This window comes from Schistocerca serialis, chromosome 1, assembly GCF_023864345.2.
Source record: "Schistocerca serialis cubense isolate TAMUIC-IGC-003099 chromosome 1, iqSchSeri2.2, whole genome shotgun sequence".
NCBI classification, from domain to species: domain Eukaryota; kingdom Metazoa; phylum Arthropoda; class Insecta; order Orthoptera; family Acrididae; genus Schistocerca; species Schistocerca serialis.
Genome location: NC_064638.1, coordinates 921033853 through 921058697, shown reverse-complemented (window position 1 = coordinate 921058697; position 24845 = coordinate 921033853). Strand labels below are relative to the sequence as shown.

Below are 24845 nucleotides of genomic sequence, written 5' to 3'. Positions count from 1 at the left end.
TTCAATTTACATACATGAGCTTGATAACAAGGTGAAGACAATGTTGTACTAAATAATACATCCAGAGCAAGGGTTTCAGTCCAACAATAAACAACTTCACTAACACAACAGCAACACACACACACAGAAAACATTTTCTCTCTAAATTTATTAAAACGATGCCTTACACAATTACACAAGGTTCAGTACAAGAGATATTTCAGATGGGATTAAAACACTGTTAACTTTAAACAGACTACTTGCATAAATATGCTGCAAAGGTAAAATAATTGCATCTTAATAACCATCCTGAGGCTTACATGGAGCCAAACTTTCCACTTTAAACATTTTCTCCACAGTACTTATCACACAGCATACTGATTGTTATCGTATTTGTAAAGACTAGACAGGAGTTGGCAGCACGTTAGTCCATGGTGTACATGTAAGTAGCTCAACTGGAAGCATTGCTCATGAACAGAAGGTGGTTAGGCTTGAGCCCTAGTCTGGACACAGATCACGTGTCACAAATGATTCAGGTGCTTTTTGGCACAGTGTACATAAACTTAGTTCCAGAAAATTTAAGTGAATGAAAACACAAAATAGGGATGTAATTTAATCTGAGAGAAGTCAGACAGCTGTCCTTAAAAACTGGATACTAACTTCAAATATAGAAATTATCTGCAGACTGAGATACAAGATGAAGTGCTGAAGTCTGTTAATAATGTGATATCTCAAAATGTCAAGCCACATCTGACACACACGTGTGACTAAGGAAATCTGTATAATGGGCAATGAAACTACCCATAATGAAACAAAAAAGGTACACAGACCAGTTAAAACGTGGTGTGTTACACTGAAACTTAAACCTGGACATTTTTCATAAGCGGTACTCTTCCAATTGAGCTATCTGACAACATTTTATGGACTGGCTATTAGCAACAGCCTCTACCTGGATTTTTTCCTTCAATTTAATCAAATATGAACACAAATGAATAATTCCTAGGTCTTACTGAGCAAATGTCAATTTAAAAGAGTTACGTCTCTCTAAAGATTCATCACTCTTAATCTCGCTTACTACTACAGACCCAATAACATTGCACTGATAGGAGGAGGACAGATAGCTAAAAAGACTGGAAAGATAACTGTATCGTAACAAATGTGAAGATTTCAATTTAACGTCTGCAGGATGTGGGGCTTGGCTCAGGTCATTCAGAAATAGCAGCTATCAACAAGGATTGTTGTGGAACCAAATGGATAATATGACTCCCACTTCCAGTTAATTTACAATTTTTCAGTTCAGTTTTGCAACCCCCCTTCTCTCTCTGTCTGAACGCTCCACAGAAAGCCCAATGGTATTGACCAGCCACCATGTCATCCTCAGCCAATATGCATCACTGGATGCGGATATGGAGGGGTGTGTGGCCAGCACACTTTTTGTGACCGCAGTCCCAACTTCTCAATCATATATCCCCTCAATTGACTTCACAAGGGCTGAGTGCAATCCAATTGCCAACAGTGCTCGGCAGACTCTGACAGCCACCCACCCAAGTACTAGCCCAGCCTGACAGCACTTAACTATGGTGTTTTGACAGGAAACAGAGTTACACTGTAGCAAGGTCATTGGCTTCGATTTAGCAACCCCACCTGTTAATCACAGACAATAATTTAAGAACAGCACAGATCATCATGTCACATTTAATCACTGTTACAGGATGTGATAAAATTACGCACTGGGAAAAGCTTCTAACATTACTCAACTGAAAACATACTGATTTTTTTTAACATCAAATATTCTTTTGGTGCCACCCATTCTGAATGGACAACACTTACAATGGAAAATTCTGGTTGGAATACAGAACTCAAAAAAAGTTGAGCTAAAAATCCATTATATAGTTGAAGCATTGAGCAGTCGATAAACATGTAAACGAGATGAAGTTGAACTTTCAGACAATATCCTTCTTTGGAGCTAACTGACACAAAACACATACATAAGCGAGGCTACATTGTCCTGGGGGTAAGAGGAAAAAACAGGTGGAAGGAATAGTGGAGGAAATGGTGGCTGATCGCTGGGGGGGGTGAGGGTCCCACATCCTTCTCATAATTCTCTCCCCCTCCCACAAAATGGTGTTCTATTGTACATCCTACATCCAATTTACAAAATATCCTCGCCAATCATTATGCCACACACACTGCCAACCTCTTGCCCTGTCGAAGACCTGTACTAAGCCCTCATCGACCCAGCAAAGTATCACTTTTTTGAAATCCTGTGATTGTCTCTCATTCTGATGCTTAAGTTTGAAATTTGGCTCAAAGGTGCCAACAACCTACACCTGTAATGGTGCAAAAAGCTCAGTGACAGTTTAAACAGTAAGATGACGACACGTGCGAAAACAGGGCTCAGAAGCTCAAGTGACTTGTGAGGTGAGTTAATGATGTCATATACACACCAAATTTCACCACAATTCTGTCCAATGCCATTGTGGATATGCCACATGATGCAAAGGTCGTCAGCCACGCATGTGAATAAACTGACAAACGGTCTCTCAAATCCCCACCCCCTCTCAGTTAGCCAACACCATTAGTGCCACCCAGCATCTTTGTTGAGCATGTTAAAAATGTATCTATCAGAGACTTCGACACTCATTCAGCTGAATGATGCCTCGCAGCTGCTTTAGCACCTGACAGCAAGCAAACCCAACCTAGGGGACATCACAGGAGTTGCTTAGGTGGGTTGGCCTGCTATGAAGCACTACAGCAGCTGCGAGGCACCATTCAGTTGAATATGTGTTGGAGTTCCTGACACGTACATTTTTAATATGCTCAACAACGATGCGACTGAACTGGTCGATCTTAGAAGGACCCTTTGCCACTTTATTCACACATTTTAAATGCTGCACTCCTCTGTGATCACCCCACAGGAGTGTGTGAAACAGGAGGAGTAAAAAACCATAAACATCCTTTGCTGCTTTATATCACATTCCAATTTTGTTGAATGTTTTTGAATGGTCCTGGTCCTAATGGTTCTACTCGAATAGTAGCGCGTAAGCTGTGGTCACACTACACTCCAAAGGGACTAGATCATGTTCAATGGGGTTGCAGCCCCACAATGTCCTCACAGCAGGGCCGAACCTTCGTGGGTGTCAGCAGTGTAGAATGCTGTCACGAATTTTGTCCTGCTGATCATGAAACTGTTGTTTTCATCTATGGAATATGTGGGAATTAGTGCCCCACAAGGAAAGGGGTGGTTTCGTAGATGCCTTTTATGCCACCTCCTCAGGGCTTTTCATACCAATTCTGAGCGTCAGTGAGTCTGAAATGTTTTCCTCGGCCACCAATAAGGAAACTGCAATGTAATTTCAATGCTGGGTGTTGTGTTTCTGACATCCACCACAGAGGCATCTAAAGAAGTGGTGAAGTGTGAGTAAGCGGTAGTTAGGATGACCTACCCATCGTGATACATCCTTGATGGTATGGGCAGAACTCTGGTGGAATTTGGTGGCAATGTGACATTATTAACTCACCATGGTTGTTTTTTCGCATGTGTGACACCACAGAGCATCATACTTTTTGCACCATTACAGAGATGGGTTGTAGGCACCTTTGAACCAAATTTCAAACTCACGCATCACAATGGCAGCCAATTAGAAAAGTGATTCTTTTTGTGCAGTGTAGTCCCATCACAAGCATATGCTACCCCATCAGAGGCTCGGCCCCTAGTGAAGGCATTCATATCACATACCGACTGTCCTGTAACTTACACACATCAGTTTATGTGAACATCACTAGTAACCAGCTGTTAACCCAAATAAATGGTCACCACCAAACTGTGCCCAAAAGTAAGATTAATCTCCCAGTGGCAGAACAAGCAGCTGAGCATAGGCTTAACTTCAATGGTTTAACCACAACCTACAAGCCTTTCCATCTGGATTCCCCTCTGCCCCCCCCCCCCCCCCATATGGACATGTAGACAGGAATTGTCCTTGTAGCTCATATTGTGATTCCTTCCTCTCCTTGGCTTGTGATTCCTTACTCCCCTTGGCCTAATCTCCAGTAGCCACTGTCTCATATCTGCCTCCACCTCTACTTTCCCTTGCCTCCTACTCAATCCTATCCATGTAAAATCTCACTTTCATTCCACTATCCCCCTCTTTCTATGTTCCACCCCTTCCAACATTACACCTTCCTTTACTTCACAATGTAACCACACCTGCCTGCACCATGGCAAGCTTCGCAGTGTCACATACCTTTGTTTCCTCGCACTTGGGGCCTCTTCGACCCAGCAATCTAACCTTCCCTCCATCATCCCCTCCTCATCTCCTTTCTCCTCAACCAGGACAATATAGTTGTAAGTGGACATGTGTGCACGTGAGAGGTGGAGAGGGAGGAAGGGAGAGAAAGGGAGGGACTGCAAGTGGGTGGGAGGGCGAGAGAATTTTCTCTCTCTCTCTCTCTCTCTCTCTCTCTCTCTCTCTCTCTCTCTCTCTCTCTCTTTTTTACACCATGATTTGTTACCTTCACTACTTACATTATGTGCTTATACTTTTCTACTTCTTGTTACATGTTCTCTCAGCAGGGTTCATTACCTATTACCTTTCTTTTAAGGGGAATAATGTATTAGTGACCTGTGTAAGGCACTTTGAAATGGAAATAATAGTGTTTGTTTCTGAATAACACAAGAAAGCCCAATCAAAACAGCTTCAGAAAACTTCATACATGAAATACAATTTGTAATTGACTGATAAATTAGTGTCTTCTAAATGCTTGGGTTAGATCAAGCTAAAGAATGTCAGTTTGTTAGGAAATACAAAGAGCTTTTGAAAGAAGTGACATTGATGATCACCACAAACCTGTAATAGTTTTTATGTCTTCCCTACAAGTACACTCACGGGATAGCTAGGAAAATTTTGCTTTTAGAACTGCAGTCTCACATTTGTATTCCACATGATCCTACTTTAAATATGTGTGATGTACGAATATTATATTTTGTGTTCATATGTTACAATGGAAATTAAAGAATTGTAATACGTTCCAAACATTAAATCATTCTGCTATGCAGTAACATTTCAGCATTCAAGTTTATAAAAATAATGCACAAAATTTAGTATTTGTAACTCCAATAATAAAATAACATCTAACAATTTCAGCTCTGAAAGTATTTATTTAATATGCTCTAACAGAAGTATCATGGTTCCATGTGCACTGTTATTAATTTTAATACACCTCTGACTGACTAGGCTGAAAAATGGAACAACAGTGTAACAACGAAATGTTCACTGTACTTCCATAAGACTTGTAAACAATGCAAAACATAACAAGAAGTTAGATATAATTTGCCATAAACACAACAAACAACTATGGATTGAATACTCAAAACTAATTACACCAATTTATAAAGTCAAATAACTTTTATACACAAATACAGAATTCATCTTAATAATTACATATGGATGACATGTTATGAGATCTAAACTACACACTGTGCAGGGAACATGTATGGGCATTACTGTTAAGTTAAATAACCATATTAATTAACATTTAAAAATAATATTTTTCAAGTGAAACGTTTGAGGGAAAAAATACTACTCTGAACACTCCCTTGAAAATAGTGCAAAGCTATGCTGCAATTCTGAGCCCTGTAACATTAAAATTTATATAAAACTGATGGACTTCTAATACAATAACAAAACTGTAAAATACAACACAAAACTAGGATTCAATCAAATGCACTCATTCAAACCCATGAATTCCACAAAATGAATCTGTGTGCATCTTTAATTGATGCATGATGACAATATGCTATTTGGCTGACTTGTTGATGGAACATAAGCACCTTAGTAAAGTATATATATATTTTTTCTATTAACACTACAAAAAGGGAAAAAAGTTTTATGGTAAGAAATAAGCTAATTTTTCATACAAAAATATCATGGTTTTATATGTATCAATGAAACTGTTGTAACACAAGTACAAGCACAAGAGCACTGAGGAGGAATAAAGCCATACACTCAAACACACTAACAGAATGAAATGATTACAATGGTCCCCATCTTTATGGACTGCTAGTTTAAGGTTTACACAAAAATTTTATTCTGTGCAAAAATGAAGAATAACAATTGGATTACAGACAGCTTTCTAACTAAATTTCCTATTACGGAATTAATCATCCAACAGATATAGAAGAAGACATTAAGATTTTTATGAGATCTGGAAGAGATGTAAGTTTTCAAGACAAAATGACTGGCACCTGTCTTTTCAGCTCAACAACATGATGAAAATCTAATTAGGTAATGAGTGAGAATTGTTGATAAGCATGGTTTGTCATCTGGGAACTGGGTGCTTCCTTTGCATAATAGGCACTAAAGTTTTTATTCACCTTCTGCATTAATTTAAAATCAAATAGGCAGTTTTTGATATACTGCAGAAGCTACCAGAATAAAAAAAAACACATCCCCTGCTCAAATAATTAATCTGAACAAGCATAGTAAACAAATAAAATAAAACAAAACACCTGTACACACAGATCAATCTTATGGTGCTTATCAACTGAATACATATAAAGTCATTATATTGAATTTCGTTTTATATATACAGACATAGGACTTATTTGTAAATAAAAATACATCTGTGTCCTGACAGTAAATGCCTCTTCTGGTGAGACATAGGAAACAGATTTCACTGAGGTTACTGCATTTCACAGAATTTCCTTTTCTCAAGATCAAGATATGCAATATCTACTACACGCATCAAAGTACTTCACTCAGCAACACACAAAGCAACAAAATCACACCAGGTCCTGTCTTCAGCTCATTACATTATGAAAATATAGTGTTAAAATAAAGCTACTTTCTGAATAGTACTACTTCCAAATGTGAAATTAAGAAATTTAATTTCATGTATAATAAACAGAAAATCATTAGCAGGAGGGAGACACACACTTTTCACAGTGACAAATAATCACACTGAGTAATATTCCCATGACAATATTATCTCACAATTTACATAAATTTGTATTTGTGCCACTGGGAAGTATAATAAAACAAAATTAGGCACCCTTTACCTTATGGAGAACTTGTAGCAGATCTACACCATTTATGACTCCAAAGGAGAGAAAACACTTGTACTGTATAGCCCTACACTTACTATTATTATGACAAAATGTTATGGTACAGTCTTCTTTGAAAATATACAATGAATTTCTCTGAATTCAACAAATACATTTACTTCATTAGGGGACTTATACTATTTATGAAAGTCTTTGTATAAAACATCATACATGCTACCTTTAAAAACCATCGTACTGCACTTTAAATGCAATTTTTACACTATACAATCTTATAATTAGTAGCTATCTCAGCACAGCTATTTCAGACAACTACTAGAGGCATTGAAAAAAATTTATGAACATATTTTGCAACTTACATACTCCCCTGTCAAACTTCTAGCTTACATTCTAATGACATTCTACTTACATGTCTTATGAACAGAGAGGCATTTTCCTATGTTTATCATAACATAGGTAATAAAAGTTTATTTACATATCATACCCACAAAACTGCGGCAGTTCATTATACAAAAATAATTGAAATGTATGAATTATAGTTGGGATTTGAATTCACAATGACAGCATTGTTACAAAAACTGTGAGCGTGCAAGCACACAATGCATGCACACACACACACACACACACACACACACACACACACACACACACACACACACACTGTGAAATGTTTAAATGACTAACAGTATTTCGAATGCCCAATGCCTTTTCAGCAGCTTTTACGGATAATGTGCGTCTGATTTATACCTCTAAAGTAAAAATTAATGAACTTACAGAGAATAATTAAACCAACAAACAAATGAAGTTTTACCTGACTAAGCCACTGAAATTATCTATGATCATACCTCTGTAGGTTCAGTGACCATTTCTGACATTGCATGAAGACCTTCTCTATGTTCCTCAACATTTAAATCCACCGAGGGCCAACTACTTGGGTTATCTTGCACTTGTAGTCCACTTGAACTTATCACTTCTTCATACGTTTCTTCAGCACTAGTGCTCACTGCCCTTATTTTTCTGTCAGGGCCACCTTCAGTTGACGAAGCTTTCCTTTTTACTCGAGCTGCAGGAGGATCAGCTGAGCCTTCCTTGCTTGTCGATGAAGATCGTGTTTTTCGGGGCTGGTGGTCTGGCATTGACTGGAACTTTTCCAAAGCAGTCTTTAAAGGTAGAAGTCCTACAGCGTAGGGAATGTCTTTATTGGGTGATATGACTTGACCCTCAGTCTTGGCATCTGTAAGTAATATATAATTTTCAGGTAATTCGGTGATATCTGAAACAGTGATCTTTTGAACTTCACTTGTCTCAACTGCATCTTGGGCATATACATCATGCACTACTACCTCTTTACCATTATCACAAATACTCTCCACGGTACTTACAATCTCAGTTTCATCATCTTTCATATTATTTTGGTTATCATTCTGTACAATAACACTTCTTTCCTGACCAACACAATGACTAGTGTTTGCCACTGTGTCCTCAACAGTTAGATCACTCTCTTCTTGGTTAACATTCTCACTTTCACTAAGTGTACAGTTAAGATCCTCATTTTCAGTTACTTCTGTAGATGGGGCTGATATAAATGTATCAGCAGTATTGTCTGGATCATCTTTCTGTTGTTCTGAGTTTACAACAAGAGTAAAAGAACCCGTCACTTTTCTTGTTTCTGCTGCACATTTCTGATCATCCAGTTTTGGTGCATCTTCATCTCTACTGAGCATTAAACACAGTTCTTCTCTATTTGACTTTTCATTACACACTTCAGTATCACCACTTGCATCTGTTGTTTCTGAAGTCCTATGAGCAACTTCACTGTTATCACCTGTGTCCTGTTGTATATCAGAATTTTCATCACCCATCATGGCTTCTAGTGCTTGTTCAACAGACATTCCACTATTTTCTGATGAGTGAAGTTGATCTTGACCAGTTACCTGTTCACTTGCTTCCATGTCAGTAACATTTTGAAATCTTTGGCAGTCCTTGATGTCATTATGGTTCTGAAATTCTTCTGGTGTTTCATCAGTTTTAATATTAGTAGCAGTTTGTACTAAACAACCATCTGATGGATCTTCTCCATAAGGATCACCAGTTATAACTTCATCACTAACTTCTCTATAAACAATATTTTCAACCTGTACTGAACTCACTAAGGTATCACTAACACTGACATTTGAATGCATAGGAATAACACTTTGATTTGAATTTTCATTTTTATTTGTAATTTCCTTTTCTTCGAAGCTAACTACAGTAGATTCCTGGCTTTCAGGGTAGTCATCTAGTGAAGGCAAACCAGCTGCATCTGTGTAAGTAAAAGTAACTTCATTCTCTTGCACACAATCACTTTCATTTGTTGTGACTTCACTATCATCTGTGGTCTCATCATTCTGTGTCTTGACAGTTTTCTCTTCTGAAAAAATTGCTACATTTTTTAACAGAGGTTCCACTAATTGTCCGGCTTCATAATTTTGGGCTGACGAAGATTCAGATTTTATTTCAGTGGAGTCTTGTTGCACATTAAAATCTAGGGATTCAGGGCCTGAATTTTCTGCATGTAGTACTTCTCCAGTCTCAAATGACAAGTTTTCTGTCTGAATAATAGACTGACTGCTTTTAAAAACCGTTTCATTTTCTGTGGATCCACAAGTTTGTTTTGCATCCACAACTTCATTTTCAAAAGAAACTGTCTCTGAACCACCTGCTTCATCTAGTGCACTATTGCTATTAGGCTGTACAGAATTTTCAGTAAGAGCAACACCGTCTACTGTTACAGTTTTCTGCTCAGCAACTTCATGATTAGCTGCAGATGCAGTATCTTCTTGCACTGTTGTTTTACTATCAAATGTCTCAATTCCACCTACATTGCTATCTGAAGATAAATTTTCTATCAAAATATTTTCAGACTGATCTTCTTCAATTGTAGGCATGTCACGGCCAACAGATGCGTGTGTTGCTTCAGATACTTGAGACACAACTCCTAATGATGATGTTTCTGCTGTCTCTGTTGCTGTCTGTTCTGCAGTATTTTGTACTGGTTGCTCAGCCGTTTGCTGCCCTTCACCATCCACCTCCTGGACAATAAATTCTAATCTGTCTCCTGTCACTATGTTACCTTCTGCAACATGGCACTGAAAAACACCTCCATTAACAATATTCATTAACATTTCTTCATTTACTGTAACATAAGATCCATCTCCACTATCTAACAGAATTGGGACATCAGTTGGAATTCCAGCTTCCTTCAAGACTTCCATATACTGACCCATAACAGAAGTGGTATTACCGGAATCTGCCATTTGGTATATAATATTTGAACCTGTATTATCATTGTCAGCTTCAGATCCCGTCACTCCATCAGCCACTTGATACACAATATTTTGTGATTTATCTTGAGAGTTGGTGTTATCAACAATCTGGAACATTTCTTGGTTTGACACTACAGTATTAGCAACTTGATAGATAACATTAGTATTGGCATTTGAACAGTCGCTAGGAACTTGTTCTGTAGCAGGTGAAACAGTATTAGGTGCAACAACTTGAACTGGTGGTTGTTCTGGTGAATTAACTACCCTTTTTGGTGCATCATTTGGTTGTTCTTCCTGAACCAGAACCTTTCTAGGAGGATCTGCTGCTGGTTTCTGTATTGATTTCGTTATGTAAGTTGTGTGTGAAACAGGTTTTTTTACAGATGATGTCTGAATGCGGGAAGGTGCACGAGATGATGTAACACCAACAGGAGTTACAGGCATTTGCATTTTCATTGTTGTTGCTGTTCCAGTATGTGAAGTTATTTTGCGAAGTGGATCTGGCTGTTGGGAAATTGCCCCTGATGCTTTCTCCAGTGGATCTACAGCCATTTCTTGACGAAGAACTTCCAAGGCTTTCCTACTTGCTTCTGCTTCCTTATGAAGAGCCATATCTGCATCTGTAAGTACCTTCTCCTGGAATACAATATTCATCTGCCTTTTTACTGGCCTTCCACGCTTTCTAGCAGGTATGGTCTCAGCAAGAAATGTAGTTTGAGCTGGGGCTCCAGCTGTATCTTTTACACTTACAGTTTCTGTGACCTGATGTGGTACTTGTGCTGATAATGTTCTATTACTTATAGGCACCACAGCAGTAGGCTGCTCAACAGCTTCAGACTTTATTGTCCTTGGTTTGATATTTGGCTCAGTCTTCACAGGTTCACTTTTTATTGAACTTGTTCCAACTGAATTCTGAAATCTTATTGTTTTGCTCACGGTTTGAAGGGACTGAGTCTGCTTAGTAAATTCACTACCAGACAATGATAACAGAAGCTGAGCAGTGTCTGTCTGCTGCTGATTATCTGGCTGTTGCATAATAACTGACTTATTGCCTGAAGGTTGAATGATTTGTTTGGCATCAACTGTCAATTGTGACGAGCTTGCACTTGATGATGGAAGACTCTTTGTTACAAAATTTTGTTGTATTGGGACACGTTTTGATCTCCCAACAAAAGCTTTCCTTGCTGCATCACCTGTGAGGATAAAGGACTTTCGTTAAAACTAATTATCTATGATGTACATTAGTTGTTCATAAACAGTACACTTACTGCACAAAAAGTGTCACTTAAATATTCATTTCTTTAGCATATTTGGAAGTCTAAAACCCAAAATAGCTGCTCTAAAAAAAAGGTGGTGGTAAAAGAACAAGAATGTTTAATTAAATTATATCTGGCACTACACTTCTAACGCCACTGTTGTTCGAGTTCTAATGCAGGTCAATAGACAGTTTCAGACAACTGAATGTAGCTGATGTTTGACTGAGGCAGATATAAACAACGTAAAAAGTAAACACAGCATCACTAAGCCTGGGCACTGTAATATGGAAATGTAGTAGGTCGAGTTCAAGAAGGAAGGCTGGGACTTAACAGCCAACTGATATCAAGGTTATCAAAGACTAGCTTGGATTGACCAGGATGATGACCCACATGTTCCAAGGAAAACCTATATCGGGATGGTTGAGCTCAGATTTTCATTCAAATCCTCCAAAATGTCCAGCATTATGAGAATAGTTTAACACCTCTTAGTAGTGCAAATTCATTGAAATGTGCAGAGGGAAACTATAACAGACCTGTGAAATCATATAAGTGCATTCTACAAATCAATGAAGAGGGTACTATAATCATTAAACTGTTGATATAATGATACAGGATACTAGGCAGTAAATGGCAACTTTACTAAGAACAGGGAATAGAACATCTAATCACATCTCAATAAGAATTATGGGGGAAGACTTGGGTAGATCCCAGTGCTCAATCCAGACATTCACATAGCTGTTAAAAACCATAAGGCACCATTATGAGGAACACTTTGTTGGAAACAAATCTGCCCCGACCAACCATTGATTCACACTGCTGTCATCTTGATATGCAACTCTTCGGATTGAAATGCCTTATATGTTGTACAAAGTTTGACTAATAGCTTGCCTCAAGTGCTCTGCTGGAACATGATCAGCATGTGAATTGATGTATTAACCCTCAGCACTGAGACTCACACGCATTCAGGCCTGAGCTATGATTGCTATGAATACAGTTCTGTCACAGTTTAACACCATTCACATGCACAGTACAATCTCATAAGATGCTTTTTTTTTGGGGGGGGGGGGGGGGGGGGGTGTCTGTGAGTAAAACACTCATTAAGTAGAGTAATGTCTTAAAGATGGAGGTGTCATAGCAGCTGCTTATACAAGAAATAATGTGAATATGGTTCTAAAGGAAGGAATTCTGGATATGTTAAATAATTATATGACTACTGTAATGAAAATTTAATTAATACATGCATAAAATGCAAACTTCATTTTTGGGAGTACAGAATTTTAAAAAACCTAGTGGCATATCTGTTGCTTTGTCTGCCCAGAGTTTTTCTACATTATTCACACTGCAGTTAAGGTCATCACGCAATTCAAAGTTTCCAACAAAGAACACATCCATGCATCAGACTAATCTAGCTTGCAGTTTAGAAGGAACAGGCTCTTATTTGTATTCCATCTCTGTTTCACTTAACTCACCATTATTTTCCACATCACCTTTTACTAAGTCATCTATGTCCTGTACTTGAGATGAGGTAACATTATTACTAACCAAAACAGGCTTGAAACTGTAAATTATCATGTTTTTTTTGTAGATTTCCTGTCTTCATTAACAGGAACATTAGCACTGACAGTTCCCTTCACATGCCTACAGCAAAAAATTCATTTGATCAGTCATGTACAATACAAAACATTCCCACGAGATACAAAATTAGCTCCAAAAATCCAGCCTTCTTTGAACAATTTTCCATGACTAAGGTTTCACAGCCAACCCACCCAGGTGAAATAAAACTAATTGTATCCAACAAATTCAGCAGCTTCACAGATTCCAGGACATTCATGCGTTGTAGATATAGTTCAACATGACACTTGCAATAAAACTGTTTTGTCATATAATTCCTTAACCCAGGGGCTGAAGTTTAATGGTCATATGGGGAGAAAGGAAAGCAAGTTCAACCTCTTGCAGCAAAACATCTTTTGGTTGAGTAGCACAGTTTCCGACAAGAAGCACAATATTGTTATTTTCTTTCATAATTTAGTGATCAAACACTTTTAACCATGTGACAAACTGTATTATCATCCAGGTTTCTTGCTAGTTCAAATACTAGCTTGGCAGTTTAAGAATATTTTGAAACAATAGTACTTTGCAACTTATCTGCATTAAGTATGTCATGGTTTTTACGCTGTGCCATAAAGCCCTTTAAATACACTTTTTTCCAGGTAGTATCATCGTCTTCGTTCATTGAGTCTTCATTACTAAAGATTTTTAAATAAACAATTCCACAATGCCTCTTAACCTTACAAAGCCACACAACAGACACAGTCAAACTTTCTATTTTCATCCTCCTCACAATTTTGACAGCCCTTATTTTGATTACTGGTACACTTAGCGCAAATTATGCCACCTTAGTTGTTGTACCCACTGAAGTAAAGTGTTCAGTAAAACATCCTGCACTTCAGCATATCAGCTAGCTCTCAGTTTCTGTCACTTCACTGCCTAGTAACAGGTTCTTTGCTCTGCTTTCTTCAGTTTTCTAACAATGCTTCATTTTATCAAAGATTTTTCATGAAAAAGGAGGAAACTAAGGTGTAGGCTTTCTTCTCAAGAAGAAAATTAAAAACATGGCGTTTCCATGTCAACTGGTGTAGTGGTCCCCACTTGATCATCTGATCTCAGATATTGTTCGAGTTGTGTGTGCAAGTTGATAGATGAGGAAAGTAAGATTTCTATCACACAAAATTTCACACTTTGTAACTAGGAGCCTCATAATTGAAAGGTAACAAACTGCTGTGGCACATTTCAAAAACCTAACTAATTTTGAAGTGCTGTATACCAATGAATAATTGTGATACAACTAGGCAATTCCATGTCAAATCAACAAATGCTACAACCTGACCCTCTCAGATTTTTTGAAATTAAGTATGCATGTATTACTCATAAATCATGACACAAATTAATTTTTTCACATTTTTCTGACGAAACGTTACCGAGTAATGGACCTTCAAAAATTGAAAAGATAACAAATTTTTGACTCGCGCAACAATGTTGCTTTCTTTACAACTCGTGTTCTAATTAAGCTAAAACAATAAAATTTACTTCATTGGAAAGCTCTTTTAAAGAGCTTTTATATGATACCGAACATCATTAGTTTAATATATATACACACATTGTCAAAAAACATTGTTGAATTTACCGAATTTTGAAGAACTGTATTTTTAAAATTCTCAAAAAAATATATGTGAAAGATACATTTTACGTCTACATATTCTGAAAGTTTCAACTTGGGATGAGCATGGGATCACTATCAAAAGTAATTTTACGTTAAGGGTGGTGCTTTAAAAATTCGTAAAAACTAATTTATTTTAGATATTAGGCCTACTTATCACCAGCTGTATGTTGTTGTAAAATGTGGAAATTAAAAATAACTTATAATTGACAAAAGAACATATGTTTTATGCTTCTGTAATTAATAAATACAAAATGAAAACTTAAATAAATAAATAAAAAACACAGAAAGATGAATACCTGAGATCAGACCTAAATTCAGTTAGTAATTACTATTATTTACAAATAGGCATCCTATTAGTGCATTTCTTCATACTTCGAACTAATCAGTCTGTTGCACATCAACATTTCTGCATTGGATAACTTATATGTTTGCCCTGTAGCAGTTTGAGGGTTCATGTTTGCCACTACTTCCCTACTGCTTATGGAAAGAATGTCTGGATGACTCGGAAATGTAAAAGATGGTGACAGTCCATGTGGATGTAAGAAACTAACTGTGATTTCATCCTTCTCCTGATTTTTTTCAAGTACACAGGTTAACCACCAGTGTCCATTATAATCACAAGCAACATATCCTTTTTATGTCTTTGAACGGTATTGTATCACTGTCAGAAACTGTCACCAGTTCAATTTCACTATCATCAGAGTTTGAATACACTTTTGTTATTATTTTGTCCTTGCTAAAAGGAATAAAAGTGTGAAGTTTTTTGTCCCTACAATTTTGCAGCATTTCTCAAATCTCTCCATAAGTTTCATTTCTTCATTTTTGTGATCTTCTTTAGTAGCATACTTAAAGTTAATTCCATCTAAGTTATCCTTGGCAAACATATAAAGTTGTCTTGGTTTCATTATTTGATCACTGTATGGCCATTGCAGACTTGCTCGAGTTGCAAGTCATTTTAACTGTTCCACCAACACCATCACTAGCTCCCTTCCCATGCAAGGTGGTTGCAAAATGCCATTCAGCTTCAGTTTGGAAATCTTCTTCATGATGGCACAGGTTGATAAAGTTCTTCCTATTTTTATAATGAGCTGCTGCTCCATCAGAGAAATAATATATTTTTCTTGGTTTTCTACCGAATCAGGAAGTTCATCAAGTACGATTGGAACAAATGTACAGCAACAGTGTCATGTGTTAGGCATTCTGATATGATTACAAGACTTGTGTGCTCAAGTTTGTTCCCATCCTTGTAATAAGCAACAATGGGATGAATCATTGCTTGCATGTTTGTCCAGTGATAGTCTTGAACTTCGTCCTTTTGGAAGGTTGATTGTTGACTAGCAACAAATGAATGTCGTGTAAACGATTTTAATTTATAAAAAAAAAAATCAATAAAGTTGTCAGATGATTTTATGATTGTTTTTAGAGATGTGTGACCAACGGAAACCCATTGCTGATAAGTTATATTATCACTATCATTAGTATTCAACAAATCTTGTAAATATGTCTTAAATGTTTCTGGGCAAGGGCAAAATTTACATTCACCAAAATGACAAGCAGGTAATGATAGATTACATACAACTCTTGCAATGCAGTCTTTGTAAGTTTTTATTGGATTATATTCATCCTTTGTCAGCTGAGGAATGTTACATCCAGTCAGCATGAGTTTGAAGTTTTGATGGATAGTACACACACAGACACCATGTGTACCATTACTTCCAGCTAAAACACAATTTTTGGGATGTAGGTCTGCAAACTTTGAAAATCCAATGTGGAGCTCTGGATGGTTGTCTTTAAAGTTCGCGTAAATTTCTTTCAAATTACTTAAAACTAGCCATTTTTGTACTTGCAGTTTTTCTCCGTTATCTCTCACAAGCACAAAAAATTCCCAGCTTATCTCATCAGAACAACAAAAGTTTCTAACAAAATCTGCAGTTGTTTGATCAAGAGTCTTGGCAGGTTTTGGGTTTGGTGAAGACAAAAATCCCTTGGCCTTCACCAAATCTTTTAGTCTTCGAGCCATGTAATTTGTTACATTAAATTCATATTGAAGCTTCTTAACACTCCAGCTTTTAGGTAAAATGGTAAGAATTTCCATCTGTTTACTTCGAGATGTACATGTACGAAATTTATCTTTTAGCTGACTGATCATCTCAGATTCTGCATGATCATGTACCTCTTCTTCTTTTTTGGAAGGGAGCAATAATACCTTTGAATTGTTGAAGTTAATTTAATTAGTTTTTCCTTAGGATATTTTGCTTCACACAGTCATTTCTTCTTAATTGGTGATTCACCAACGGACTGCAAAGAAGCATTCAACCTTTCTAAGGCCTCACTTGCTGCAATGTCTTATATGTCACTATCACATAAAACCTTTTCACTTTCTTGTTTCACCACAGAATACAGTAGATCATCATCATTTTCTGTGCTAGATGTATCACACATTTCTACTCGTGCAATTTTATTACGGCAGTTGTCACACACTTTTTGATTTAAAGTTAAGAAAGGTTTTCTTGCTATCATCCATAGTGAAACAGGCCGTAACTTTTTCTTGTGGTTATTGTGGCCCTTTTCATTAAATGGATTACAGCACAAAGCTGAAATTTTAGGCATTTTATATTTCTCAAGTGAACAAACTAATTTAAAACAATGTTTCTGAAGTTGAATGCCCCAGCTTTCTATATTCAATACTACACAATATTACTTCTCTATTCTTTCACTTCCTGTAAAAAATATTTCATTATGTTAATAGCATGCAAACATTAACTGGTTGTAGGCATACAAACTCACAGACTCTTGTGAGGTTTGTACAGAAGTACCTCTAAGCTACATTCAAAACACATTTCAGAGTTAATCACATAATTTCACTACAGCTGCCTCGCAACAAAAGAACGTGTGGGTCACTTTCAACAATAGGTCAAAATTGCTGACAATATTAACCAGAGATAAAATACTGAATAGATTGCAGATAGCAACACCAAAGAATCATTTTATATATAATCTTTAAAATGAGAGATAGCTTCATTTTTTTCTTTTTTTTCCCTGTGGTTTTACAGCTATTAATAAATAGTTAGCACCAAAGTTTAATAAGCAGTTATTCACTTCAAAAGTACAATTTGTGGACCATGTAACAAAATCTAACACTGTAATATTTTCATGTGTAGCAAAATAACAGAAATTCAACTATCTGACTGTGATTTTGGAGAATCGTGGTAAACGTAAAATTGCTTTTGATAGTGTTCTCATGCTCATCCCAAGTTGATGAATATGTAGATTTAAAGTGTATCTTTCACATATATTTTCTTGAGAATTTTAAAAATACAGTTTTTTAAAATTTGATAAATTCAACAATGTTGTTTTTTATAAACAATGTGTGTATATATAAATATTAAACTAATGATGTTTGGTATCATATAAATCTCTTTAAAAGAGCTTTCCAATGAAGTAAATTTTATTGTTCTGGCTTAATTAGAACCACGAGTTATAAAGAAAACAACATTGTTCCGCGAGTCAAAAATTTGTCATTTTTCAATTTTTGTAAGTCCATTACTCGGTAACTTTTTATCAGAAGAATGTGAAGAAATTAATTTGTGGTACTATATATGAGTACTATAGGCATACTTAATTTTATTTAAATCCAAGAGGGTAAGGTTGAAAACATGGTTTCATTTGTTGATTTGATGTGGAATGACCCAGCTGCAACACATGTTAGTGGTTTAAAAGTTTGCATTGAGTACATTCTGTAACAGGGTGTACACGTGGACAAGGAAAAAAAAATTCGCGGATATTCCATTTAAAAAATATCTTTTTCCCGGACGAAAATAAACTTTTTCCCTGGAGAAAATACACTTTTTCCGCGCTAAATGACAGTAAGATTTCCGTTGATTTTTTCCTCGGAACTGTAAAACTTATCAATCCTTCGAATGGTTAACGTTTTTGTGCAGCAACATATACGCTGCATATTTTCGCATTACGAAAATATAAATTCGAATTGCACCAAACACATCACGTTAGTTTCCGGAGCGTTGAAATCGAGATTGCGATGTCCTTTTTGTAAGCAGTCATATCTCGTGCCACGTCATCTTGCCAGCCGATGACAGCAGATATTCAGAGCATAGGACACGTGTTATAGTCAACCAATAGCAAGATCACTGTTACGTAGCGCGAACACACAAAGAGAAAAAGTTAATGGTTTACATTAATATACATTGAGTAGCTACAAAAAGTGCTAAGCTTTTACATATAATATTGGCCTCTAAGATTAATAAGCTACAAGAGAAACTAAGCTTTCACATGTAGTATTGATCTCTTTTTGCATGTGTTGTACTTTAAGATATATCACACAAATGTGCCAGTAAGTTTAAAATAATGACATAAATGTCTGGTCTCCTGGACTCGAAATTCTTGTCAATGGCTGGTCCTCAAAGTGTTTAGTTTTAAACGTTCTGTGATTTAAGAAATTCATCCCATTTTCTGACACGTAGTATAATTCATCCTGCGTAAAAAAAATTACTTTTTTAAGTACCGCTTTTCGAACCACCGTTCGTAATACTATCGAAAAACTGTTAGAAATAGGTTCGATTTAGCAGTTGCCAGAGAGCGCCAGAAAACAGGCGTCATCGCGCAGCTGCAGTGGTGTAGGAAACCCGTATGTTCGTATGCATACAGCACTAAGAGAGCTTACATTACGCCATAAAAGAAGCAGGAAGTCAAGAGGATACTCCAGGAGCATCGGAATTTCGTAAACACTACTAAAACGCATAATTCGGCTTGAAGGGCACATTGGTTTTTTCCAGATTCACAATGAAGTAGGTCCCATCTGATATTAAGCTTTTCAGTTGGTTTTTGGGATGTAAATTTTCTTGGAGTACCAGTACTGTACTATCTCATAATTGATTCTTTATTGTGGCATAATGCCATACATGGTAGAAGATGAAACGTGCACTTGAAATTCTGCGAGCAGTTGGAACTAGCCAATACTGTGGAATGAAACAATTCGTTTCAAATAAATTGATTGCCTCAGCGGAAAGATTAATAAAGAGAAATTTATTTAGCAAACTGACAAAAATAACTTAATTGTTCTGCAAGGCGATTAATGCTTGACTGCTAATAACTTGGGAAAAAATAAATAAAATCAGAAAACTGAAACTATTAATATTTTTTGCCCTCCGTAATTATGTGAATGTATTTTAATTCACTTGATAGCTCCCGGCCACGGAAATCCGTTTTGTTTTCATATGATATGGGAGATCTAAAAGAAGAGGAAACAGCGTAATCACTTGGTAAACACGGGTCACGTGGAAACAAACCCCCTCCCCATTCCAATCTGCGCATCCGCGACTCTGGCAGGCAGGGCGCGCGAGAACGCGGTTCCACACTGTAGAGCCTAGAAACGCTTGGCCACCCCGGCCGGCCTTTCTTTTGGGCCTCGCATAGAAAGCAGTTTATTGTTACGAAGTATTACATATTTTTGCTGTTTGTAGACGCTTGTGCGTGCACGGCATTTCGTTGTAAATAGTGCATTTCCTTTGTCACTAAAGTTTTATTTTTTCCCTCTCGTTTATATTTTATTGCTACAGTATCATTCTCCAGTTGCAGGATACAGTAACATTCTTTGCTAGAGAATCAATCCTTACCAGTCAAAATTACAAAAATTTAACTGAATGCTAAAACAATGATAACTTCCCGGAATTCCGAAAAATTCCCGGGTTTTTCCCGGATTTCCCAGATCGTATACACCCTGTGTAACATTAATATGACATGATTTATAATTTTTGTACCAAGTGACACTCAGAAGTTGACAATAAAATTTGTCACAGCAAAATTTCTCGCAAGTTTTGGTATATTGATCTTTTAGTGTAGGTGATTTTTTTTGAGTCATCAGTCTTCTAATTGATGTGATGCAGTGCGCCATGAATTCCTCTTCTGTGCCAACCTCTTCATCCCACATTCTCAATTATTTATTAGATGTATTCCAATCACTGTCTTCCTCTACAGTTTTTATACTTTGCCTCTCCCTGTAGTACCATGGACGTTCTCCCCTAATGCCTTATCACATGTCCTATCATCCTGTCCTTCCTCTTGTCCATGTTTTCTGTGTGTTCATTTCTTTGATGATTCTGAGGAGATCCTCCTTATTCCTTACCTTATCAGTCCAGTTAATTTCCAACGTCCTTCCATAGCACTGCATCTCAAACACTTCAATTCTCTTCTTTTCCAGTTTTCTCACAGTTTATGATTCACTACCTTACAATTTTGTGCACAAAACACCCATTCTAAGAAATTTCTTTCTCAAATTGAGACCTGTTTGATACCAGTCAACTTCTGACCAGGAATGCCCTGTTTGCCTGTGCTACTCTGATTTTTGTGTGTTCCTTGCCTCATCCGTCACGGCTTATTTTGCTTCCAAGGTAACAGAATTCCTTCACTTCAACTATTTCCTGATCATCAATTTTGATATTAAGCTTCTTGCTGTTCGCATTACCTTCACCTTTACTTAACTGGATTTCCTGTGTGTGTGTGTGTGTGTGTGTGTGTGTGTGTGTGTGTGTGTGTGTTTGTTTGTTCAGAACTCAAATAACCATTGTCCAAAGTAGTTAAATGCAACTCTCAAAAATTCTCAAGAAAATCAACTTTATGAAGTTTTCTGAGTGTCTTCAATACCAGTGTCTTTTCTGATGGCCCACATCACTCTGTGCTACATGTGCAGCCCAGGTACCATACTGAAGCATGGTATATTTTTAAACAAAGGTGTGTGCTCTATGTGTGTGTAAGATATATAAAGATGAAAAGAAATTGCTTCCATTTATTTCCATTTTTTTTTTAAATTTAAATAGTCTTCATTATTAATCTTGTATAAGAGATGTTAGTGTGAGTGATTTTTTGTGTATTATGTAAATAGAAACAAGAAGATGTGCATGTTTCATAAAAATGATAATTAGATGTGTATTAATTAGCATAAATTTTATGAATTTTATATTTAAATGATGTAAGTATTCTAACTGGAAAAACAAAATAAAAGTTGATCCAGCAATTAACAGTCTCAAGCTCTACCGATTTTTTTCCATCTTTATGTATTTTTTGCTTCACAGAAATGCTCCTAGAACATACATACACCTTTGTTTAAAAATTTACCATGGCTGGGAACTGAACCAGGGCTACAAATGTGACAGGTGTGTATTCCACCACAGAGCCACACAGTTTATCAAAAAAACAACCTTGCTTACGGTAATAAAGTTGCTTGGAAAAATTCAAAGTTCGAAATTTTTATAGTTGCACTGATTTGTTTTCGCGGATTGGTATTTGAGTTCTGAACTTAACAAAAAATGGTTCAAATGGCTCTGAGCACTATGGGACTCAACTGCTGAGGTCATTAGTCCCCTAGAACTTAGAACTAGTTAAACCTAACTAACCTAAGGACATCACAAACATCCATGCCCGAGGCAGGATTCGAACCTGCGACCGTAGCGGTCTTGCGGTTCCAGACTGCAGCGCCTTTAACCGCACGGCCACTTCGGCCGGCTACTGAACTTAACATCCCATTTATCCATGTGGTTTCCCTATCAGTTCGTAATTTGTACACATTGCACCGTTCATTCCATTCATTGGATACTGTAAATTTTCTTCACCTTCACTGAGGATAGCAATGTCACCAGAAAATCTTATCATAGATATGCTTCCACTCAGAATACTAATCCGACTCTTGAAATTTTCTTTTATTTCCGCCACTGCTTCTCTGATTATAGATTAAACAGTGGAGGCAAAAGACTGCATCCCTGCCTTACATCTGTTCCCACTTGATTCTTGTACATATTGTGTATTACATGCCTTTCTCTGTAGCTTAATTCTATTTTTATCAGAATTTCAAACATCTTGCACTATTTTTACATTGTCAAATGCTATTTCCAGATCAACAAATCCTATTAACGTTTCTCTTCAGTCATGCTTGCGAAGCGTAATGTCAAGAATGCCTCTCTAGTGCCTCAGAGTTCTTATGAATATTTTGCCAGTTTCCAAGATCGAATATACAAGAAAGCTAGTTGTACTAGTGACTTCAGTTTAAGAATACTATCAGGATGTAGACTGAAAATTGCAATGATCTGTCAATAATAATGTTCTCTGTTAATGATTTGTAAATTCCTTTCGCTGAAGAAAAGTTTTCATTTTGATGTAGAACTACATACATCACACAGACTGTTAACTGTAGCATCTGTATTACTTTGAGATGTTGAATCTGGAATGTGGATGATAATGACTCAGAGTTCTTTTAATCTGACCAAGAATTTAGAAACGGAAAGGATTTGTTCCCACAAAACAAAACAAAAGCACAACATCTGAAAACTGTAATGTTTGCCTTTCCCATTTTTCCAGTTTGATGAGTCTAACACATGATTTTCTGTGCTGAACAATGATCTTTTCATGTATAAGCTAACATTTACAGTCGCCTCTTGAAGATAAACTTGTAATGCTGGTAACAATGATCAGACTGATCATGACATTATAGTGTATGAATATGTAACTGCAGACATGGTCTGTGTAGGTGTCCCAGTGCCTTTTGTACCTTTGAATGAAAGAATACAGTTGTTTACATTTCGTTTTCAAAACTGACCTGATCTTCATTGCACATGTAAGAGCCACTAAAACCAGTGGTCTGATTCTTGGTACTCAGGACAAACATTCAAGGTCATTACATATCAAATGACCCTATCTCAATGATGCTCAGCCATCTTCAATTTTGTTGAAATGTGTAGTACAGAATGTATATGAAATTCTGCTAGTTTTCAGCTCCATCCCTACATTGGTGTAGACACTAGAGCCACTTTCACAAAGGTCACTTACTTTGGAAATGAAAACAGTCAAAAAAATCCTCATCTAGCAAATCACTGTTCTCGACTTAATCCTGCTATTTGCCACATGACACAACTTTTTGTGCTGGATACAGAAATAACATAAATCAGGATTAAAAAAATAAAATTGAATACATGATCATTTGTCAGTGCATTGTTTGCCTGAAATTAGTGAATAATGAAACCTACTACAAAATTATCTGCTTTCTTACAAAAGTTACCAAATATACTACATTTTGACTATGTTTGATACCTTGTATCTTAGAATTACCATCTATGATTTGATAACTGTTAAGACCATTGAAAAGACAGTATTTAAGAAGCCTATCTGAAACTCTAATTTTCACTCTTGAACCATTTCAGAAAAGGTGTAAAAATTTGGCTCACATTATCATAAAAAAATCACCTATCATATTACATTCTGATCCATCATGCACGCACTAACTGAGTGTGAAGCAGCTGCACCTATAATCGTACACCAATTTGGATGTAATTCACAACATTTGAAAATATCCTCTCCCCACCCTTTCCACAACCCTTTTGTTACTAGCTCTTTCCAACGAACTTATAATCTCCATTTTCTTCCGCATCCTCATCTCATATACTTCTAGCTTTTTTTCATCCTCTTTTCTCAGTGTGCATGTTTTTGTTCCACAGAGTGCCAAACAACAGACAAAACCTTTCTCTAGTCTTTTCCTCAGACCTTTATCTAGTTTGCCACATAATAATCTCCTCCTCCTACTGAATGTCTCTTTCAGTATAACAATAAGATTTTCACCTACTGATGACTTCCGAAGCCTTCTGAGATCATACTTCCAAGATTTTTAAATGTTCTTACTTGACTAACAGTAATTTATCTTATCTCAACATTTACCAGTCCCCTTCCTGTTTTGATCACTGTACTCTTTGTTTTTGCTGGTTTGATGCTTATCCCATATTCCACAACAGCTTTATTCATATCAATTAGCATTTTTTTTTTAATCGACATTTTACCACTAACACCACGTCAGCAGCAAATCTTATGAATTCCGTTCTCTTCCCACCAGTATATACTCCTCGTTTTCTACGTAAGCCTTTCACAATAGTCTGTTCCAAGTTTAAGTTGAATAACAAAGGAGGGAGGCAACAACCTTGCATAAAGCCCCTTCCAATGTTTCACTTCCAATCCTTATTCTCATGTTC

At 36.7% G+C, this 24845-nt stretch overlaps 1 protein-coding gene across 2 annotated transcripts in view; it reads right to left on the bottom strand.

Annotated features, from left to right (window-relative positions):
* Positions 1-7055: 7055 nt before the first annotated feature.
* Positions 7056-24845, bottom strand: part of LOC126412365 (uncharacterized) — a 131054-nt gene continuing 113264 nt past the window's right edge. For both annotated transcript variants that reach the window (XM_050081936.1, XM_050081944.1), the window contains one exon: positions 7056-11537. In XM_050081936.1, the coding sequence (XP_049937893.1) occupies positions 7879-11537 (3659 nt within the window). In that variant the 3' untranslated portion in view covers positions 7056-7878. The remainder of the gene's footprint in view (positions 11538-24845) is intronic.